The 7589-nt window shown below is 52.5% G+C and overlaps 1 protein-coding gene across 1 annotated transcript in view; it reads left to right on the top strand.

Moving 5' to 3' along the window:
* Positions 1-6519: 6519 nt before the first annotated feature.
* TMSB4X (thymosin beta 4, X-linked) overlaps positions 6520-7589 on the top strand; it is a 58766-nt gene continuing 57696 nt past the window's right edge. The window contains exons 1-2 of the mRNA XM_006763811.2: positions 6520-6612; positions 7443-7585. Of these exons, the coding sequence (XP_006763874.2) occupies positions 7457-7585 (129 nt within the window). The 5' untranslated portion in view covers positions 6520-6612; positions 7443-7456. The remainder of the gene's footprint in view (positions 6613-7442; positions 7586-7589) is intronic.

Here is a 7589-nt window from a genome sequence, read left to right as displayed (position 1 = left end):
AGAAAATGGTTCTAGCAGTGGAACCATTGGGTCAGCTGGAAATGCTGTTTTAATTGTGGGAGCCACTGGTACCTCTGAAAAGTCGGTACCAATTGACACTTCCCCCGAGGGCTTCTGAGAACTTTCATTTTTGCTGCTTTCCTTTTTCTTTGCCTGCCGCCTGGCCAGCCTCAGATGTAACTCAACCTTCTCCTTATTGTCAGTCTGAAAGGGGCAGAGAGGGCCTCCTTGTGTGATTTGCACGTGAAGGCCTACCGTCCAGGGGCCTCTTCCCACATGACTCACGTTGATGAGCCAGGGTTGTGGGTTCGATCCCAGGTCAGGGCTCATACAGGAGTCAGCTAGTGAGTGCCTGGATAAGTAGAGCAACAGATGAATGTTTCTCTCTCTCTCTCTCTCTCTTTCTCTCTCCCCCCCTCTCAAATCAATTTAAAAAAATAAAAGAAGTTAGTTAAATATGTAAAAGATGAAAGTAAAACAAAATGATATTTAAAAGTAGAAAAGTAGCCCTAGCCGGTTTGGCTCAGTGGATAGAGCGTCGGCCTGTGGACTGGAGGGTCCCAGGTTCGATTCCGGTCAAGGGCACGTACGTTGGTTGTGGGCACATCCCCAGCAGGTTGTGGGCACATCTCCTAGATCAGCAAGGAGGGGCTGACAGGCCAGACTTCGGAACCAGAGGGAGCTGGAGGCAGTCCCAGCTCAGCCACTTGCCAGCCGTGACCTCTGGAGCCTCAGTGTTTCCATCTGTAAAATGGGCCTCCTCAGACGGAGTTCATGGGGTATCGAGAAGACCTAACAAAGCAATTAGACGTGGCTAGCGCTTCCAGAGGTTAATGTGTTTCCCAACAAAGAAAATAGCTGTGATTTCACCGTTTCCTGACTTGCTGGCCCTGCTTGAGAGAAGAAGCTGCAAATGAAATGCTGGAGACGAAAACTTCAACTGTGGCCCTGGCCGGTGTGGCTCAGTAGATAGAGCGTTGGCCTGCGGACCGAAGGGTCCCGGGTTCGATTCCGGTCAAGGGCACGTACCTCGGTTGCAGGCTCCTGGCCCTGGTCGGGGTATGCGGGAGGCAACCAATCGATGTCTCTCTCACATCGGTGTTTCTCTCTGTCTCTCTCTCTCCCTTCCGCTCTCTAAAAATCAATGGAAAAAAATATCTTCGGGTGAGGATAAAAAAATGAAATTAAAATGAAATAAAATGTCAACTGTCACTTTAAATGATTAGTCTTACTAGCCGAGCAACCTTGGGCACATTACACCACCAAGCCTCCCAGTTTGTTCCTCTGTAAGGTGGGGTTCTCAATGTCCCTACCCCAGCAGGTAATTTTTATTAAAATGTCCCATTATTTTATGTTCACGATGACTCATTTATTTCAGCCCTTTGTATTAAGCATGTCTCTATCAAAATTAACCTATGTTTCTATGAAAATGGAAACTTTTGTTTTTTTTGTGGCCCACAACCACTGAACCACACAGCCAGGCAAAAGTTTATCATTTTTAACACAGAACCTATTGGGAGTTTGCACTACCTCTCCTTTCAATCTGTTTTTGACCTACTAATTTTTTTAAACCATTGTAATATGAATGACCACTGGAAAAAATATTAAATTAGCGTAAAGCTGTGTGAAATTGCCAATGTTCTAGATAAAGAATTCCCTGTATTGGGAGTGCACTGGGCTACGTATGAGGAGGCAAAAGAGTAGAATGAATTTCTATAATGACATAACTTGAAAATTGGAGCAGGCAGATTTTTAACTGATGTGATCTATGACTCCAATAGCTATGTTTAAAAGTTCTCTTGCTGGAAAAATTGGATGATTTATAGAATGAAGTCTAAAGGCCTTAGCTTAGGATTCCAGAAAATGTCTAAACGAGGCAGCTCGTGAGCCGGCCAGTCTGAGTTCAAACCCCGCCTCTGGCTTTCCCTGTGTGGTTTTGGCTAAATTACTTCAAGGTGCCAGAATTCCCACGTTTGCAATGGAGGGAAGTCACAGGGCCTCTCTCGTAGGATTTGTCAGGGTTTAAGGAAGCTCCCAGGCATATAGAAATGTTTACTACCACCGCCCTGGCCAGTTTAGCTCAGTGGATAGAGCGTCAGCCTGCCGACTGAAGGGTCCTGGATTTGATTCCTGGTCAGAGCACATGCCTGGGGTTGTGGGCTTGGTCCCCAGTAGGGGGCGTGCAGGAGGCAGTTGATCAGTGATTCTCATCATGGATGTTTCTATCTCTCTCTTCCTCTCCCGTCCTCTCTGAAATCAATATTTTTAAAAATGTTTACTACTATGAATGCCAGTATTAGAGTCATGATCAATGTTACTGTTATTAGCCTACGACCTGGCCCCTGCCTACCTCTCAATGCTACTTTCTGTTCTATGCAAGCCCCGGGCAAACTAAGCTGCTCACCGCCCCCTGCATGCACTCCAGGGCTCTGCCTTCTTCTTGCTGCCTTTGCTGTGCGTAGGCTGAGCAACCACTTGGAGGGGATGTTGGAAAGGGAAACGCAATCCCCCAGAAAGGAACTGAGTTGAATGCAAGTTCCTTTCGCTCTGAGATTCCGTCAGATCAACAAAGCGGGCAGGAAATTTAGCAGCACAACATTCGACATTCTCGCGAGTGCTCTTTGACTCCTATCATCCTCCACTCGTTTTTATTTTATTTTTAAAGTATATTTTTTTATTGATTTCAGAGAGGAAGAGAGAGGAGAGAAAGAAACCTCAATGATGAGAGAGAATCATTGATCGGCTACTTCCTGCATGCCCCTTACTGGAGATCCAGCCAGCAATGTGGGCATGTCCCCTTGACTGGAATCCAACCTGGGACCCTTCAGTCCACAGGCCGACGCTCTATCCACTGAACCACACTGGCTAGGGCCATCCTCCACTCATCTTTAGCCCACTCACTGAGGGAGCCGTATTTTCCAGCGCTCTGAGCCCACCATGGGGATCCTGGACAAGACATTTCAGCTGAATGTGAGGCAGGGATGGGCTGCGATGGAAGGATGCAGGCCTGCTTAGGAGACAGATCTGGGGGCTTGATCTCCAGCAAGTTGCTTAAATTCTCCGAGCAGTTTCTCCAGCAGTAAAATGGGGATTCAGTTCCCACTGGAAAGGCTGAGAATTGAATTAGATGTTGTGTACAGAGCGGCCACCCTCCCTGTCCTTTCCTCTCCCTGTGGTTAAGGGGGCATTCAGGCTATGTCTTCAATGGAATTTAGATGAACACATGGGGATTGTGGGGCCACGGGGGAAGGTGGGTTGCAGGCAGGTTGAGGCAGATGGCAGGAGGCCTTGAAATGCAAACAAAGGGCCCTAGCCGGTTTGGCTCAGTGGATAGAGCGTCAGCCTGCAGACTGAAGGGTCCCAGGTTTATTCCGGTCAAGGGCACATGCCCATATTGCTGGCTGGATCTCCAGTAAGGGGCATGCAGGAGGCAGCCGATCAGTAATTCTCTCTCATCACTGATGTTTCTCTCTCTCCCTCTCCCTTCCTCTCCGAAATCAATCAAAATATCTTTTTTTAAGAAAAGGCACCTGGGCTTGAGAAAGAAGAGTTAGGGGCCCGGCTATTGTCACCCCTTCTCTGTGCCTCCTCCTCTTCCTTCTCTCCTCTGGCCAGCGTTCTGCGCAGCGCGTAACAGGTTAAAAATAACAGGACTGATGTTCATGAACTCAGACTAACACTGGAAATGGCTACAGAGCAGTCCCAGGCCCACCCTGGAAATGGCGTAGGGGGGAGGGGGGAGAGCACCCGCCCATGCTGCCCGGAGATGAGGCAGACAGGGCTGGTACGGGGTGGGCTTTTCCCTCATCTCTCCACCACCCCCCTCCCCCGGCGCACCCCGGCACCCCAAAGTTCTTTTGCACCTGTGGGCCTTTGTGCTTTCCATTGGGATGGGAGGCCCGCACCTCCACCGTGGGTGTGCCCAGCACAGTCCCCACTTATAAATGGTAGCTTCTGGAAGCAGGACTTGTCTCTGCTGAAACGTCGGTACTGAGAGGATCCTGATGTGGGCAGGAAAGCACGGTGGCTGGGGCCACAGGTTCAGAGCTGGGGGAACGGAGTGCCAGGACCTTCCTCGCTTAAGCAAGTCAGTTCAGTATAATAAATAACTGTTCACGGAGCAACTTCTGTTTCCCGGGCACGGCCGCCCTCGGGGGCGCGGGGTGAAGACCTGTATGTACTCTTAGCATAAGGAAGAGAGGGTAGCCACCGGCCAGGTTAGCAGACAATGGACCGCTAAGCCTCAGTTTCCCCGTCTGCGGGAGAGGCGCAGGCCTGAAAGGCCCAACCAAATGTAGAGCACCTCCTACAATGTCTGCCTCTTAAAGCGAAGGGAGCTGTTTTTTATTTGCTGGAAAACTAGACAAAGAGCTCCTTGGTACTAGTAGTCTGTGAGGAATAGCTAATATGAAAACATCTTTTAAAAAAATAAAAACATCTTACATGTTTACTTCATGCCCAACATAAAAATCTTTTTTTTTGGTCATTTTTTTTTAACCTTTGATCCTAAGGAGAAGAAGACGATGTGTGGACTGTCAGGCCCAGGCCTAAGCATTTAGGCCTCCACACAACCCTGTGAGGCGGGTAGTGAAATGAACCCCTTTGACAAATGAGGCCCGTCAGGCACAGAAAAATCAATGAACGTGGCCGGGGTCACGCAACGCTTAAGAATATTCCCTGAGTTTGTATTTCCTTTCAGCTGCTCACCGGCTCCTTTTCATTGTCTCTGGGTCCACGCAGTAGGCCTCCCTCCCTGGCCCTTCCTCTCAGTATCCAAACACCGTGACCATGACCATGACCATGACCGGCTGCTTGCTACCAAACTAGAGAAGCCCCCGGGCCTTTAGCAACGTCTACTCCTCCATCTCCCTTAGAGGCAGCGCTTGGGCAAGGCCTGGAGGAGCAGCAACGAGCTGGTGGCGGTATCTTTGTCAAGGGCGAGCTGGGGAGGAAAGCAGTGACTCTTGATGGCCTTGGGGCGAGGGGGAGAGAGTCCCAGAACCTACAGAAATGGTGTGGGCCTACCCTGGGGCAGCTGCCAGGGAAACTGGCCAGAAACGCACCCTGCATGACCTTGACTGAGTTTTCGCAGCGAAGTGGCCGGCAGCGGGGCAGAGTCAGGGGTCCTGGAGCCAGAGACGTGACATCCTGTGTCTGCACGGAAGGGCTCGGCGCCCCCCTTCCGAGAGCAGCCGCCCACCGAAGCGTGAACTGGGGAGCCAGACAGTCAGTCTGCCCCTCCCATGTCCCCCCAAAAGAAGGAAGTCCAGGGGACAAAGAAATGGGGAAGTCCCCGCCACCCTGCCTGGCTTTAAGGGTCCATACAACAGTGGACCCTCGTCCCCTTGCAGACCAAGCCTCGGTCATAAACATGATTAGCAAGGATTTGGGGGAAATGCTCCCTCGGGGCACAGAAAAGTATTCGGGGCACTTTTCTGCATTTCCAGGCAGCCTCAAGGAGGCCTTTTCCAACCCGCAGGCCTTTTTTCTGGCCTAGCTCTTTGCAGGCGCAGGGCGTGGTACCTGTCACTCGTTTCAGCAGCCAGGGGGTCAGTCCTGCAGAATCAGGTGCCATTTTGAAAACTGCTCCTGGCTGCCTACATTTCCGGGTCGAACTCCCAGGCGCACCTCGAAAATGTCTTGTGCTGCAAAAGCCTCCCTTCAAAATACAGAGTTCAGTTTTTCAGGCTTGAGAAAGAAATGCGATTGCTCATGTTTGGCATTTGACGCAGGCCCCCTTTAGCGATCGCTTGTATAATTTGGGAAAATGAGGGGCAGGAAAGTAAAAGACCCTCCTTGCTGTCAAGCTGCAAGTCCATAGCACAGCTTGAACTTGACTTATTTTTCTAAGGGAGAGGCGGTCAACTCTATAAACTCCAGATACATGGAACTCAAAGCAGCAAATATTGCTGTTACTTGGTTTGGGTGCACGCAAAAAATGACAGCGATGGGAGAAATATGCATGTCGCCGTGGAGAAATTTTTTAAAATCACTTTACGGTGCTTTACCTCCCTCCCGAGTCACGGAGACCGACGTCGATGAGACAAAGAGGGCCGGGTGGGGCCCGATGCCCTCCGCTGGCCTGAGAGCTGAGTCACACGAATCGCACCCCGCAGTGGGCGAGGCCCCCCTGCGAGGTCACAGCGCACCCTCGCTCGGCGATGGCTCCATCGGACAAAGCCAGATTCGCAGAGAAGAAATGCCTGCCCCCCTAGGTACCACTCAGACTCTTAGGTATCCTGCTCTGGTCCCCAAGAGCAGGCTTGCGGGCTGTTGCAAAAATCCATGATGGCAAAATAGACATAAAAGGGGGAAAGCGCGTTAGGAAGGGCGTGTTGGCGGCTGGGGGTTGTGGTGGGGGGTTCTCGCCTTATTTTTCCACCCTCATTGCGGTTAGGGTGCATTGGTGGACGCGGGTGGGGCCCCCCCAAACGCCACGTAGGGCCCCCGGACGCAGACTTGGACCCCGGGCGCGAAGGAGTTAAGCCGACGCGCGGTGACATCACCTCATTTGCATAGGAGCGCGCATAAAAGGGAGCCCGCCGCCCCCGCCCGGCACTCGGCTGCTGTCCCTGAGCAGATCGACTTCTCTCGTTCGCGCACCTCGCTCGGGTGAGCCCTGGGGCCCCTCTCTCCCGCGCTTGGGTGGGTCCCCTTCCCTCCCCGCATCCCTGCTGCGGCACCCCGAAAGCCCAGCCCCAACGGCCCTCCCGGGGAAGGGCTGCCTCGGGGAGCTGGGCAATGTCAAATCCTTCCAGATGCCGGGTAACGGGGCGATTTTTTTTAAAAAAAGAAAGATTAACCTGGCGTTTTGTTAGGCAGGTACCAGGAAGCAGGCTTTCCCTTCTTCCTCCCCGGGAAGGCTTTCTGCGTTGCCTCTTAGGCAGAGACAGATCGGGAACAGATCGTGCCCGAGGCTGCCGCCCCGCCCCGGGTTACAGATGGGGCTGATTTATGGGTGCGGGCAGCTATGTGCGGCGCCCGCATTGTTGCGCGCCAGCGAGGAAGCGGGCAGGGCGGTGGTCGGCGCCTAAGAGACAAAAGAAAGCGGCGCGTTTGCAGGGCGAGGGAACGCTTAGAGGGAATGGAAACGGTGTGTGCAGCCCTGGCTTCATTTGAAGGCGTTTTCGCTCGCTTTTCTCCCCGCCATAAACGCGCCCCGAGCCAGATGGTGATGGGGAAGCGCTGCAGTGAAACCCGCAGCGCCCCAGCGGTCTTCCCAGCCCGGCGCCCCGCGTCTCGAGAGATTGAAACGGGGTGGGGGGGCTCTTTTCTGTAGAGAGAAAGGTCTCTGGCTGCGAATGGACGCGGGAGGAGGCGGAGGTGGGGTTTCAGGCGTGAGATGCGAGGGTCAAAGCGCACTTGCGAGCTTGGAGAGGGGAGACCGAGCGGGAGACCGAGCAGCTCCGCGCTCACCCTCCCTCCTCGCTTTGTATCTGCAGCTTCCTCTGCAACCATGTCTGATAAACCCGATATGGCTGAGATTGAGAAATTCGATAAGTCGAAACTGAAGAAGACAGAAACGAAAGAGAAAAATCCACTGCCTTCAAAAGAAAGTAAGCTCAACCCCCCCTCCCCCCTCCCCCTCT

This window comes from Myotis davidii, unplaced genomic scaffold, assembly GCF_000327345.1.
Source record: "Myotis davidii unplaced genomic scaffold, ASM32734v1 scaffold1277, whole genome shotgun sequence".
NCBI lineage: Eukaryota > Metazoa > Chordata > Mammalia > Chiroptera > Vespertilionidae > Myotis > Myotis davidii.
This window is presented reverse-complemented; position numbering and strand designations above follow the sequence as displayed.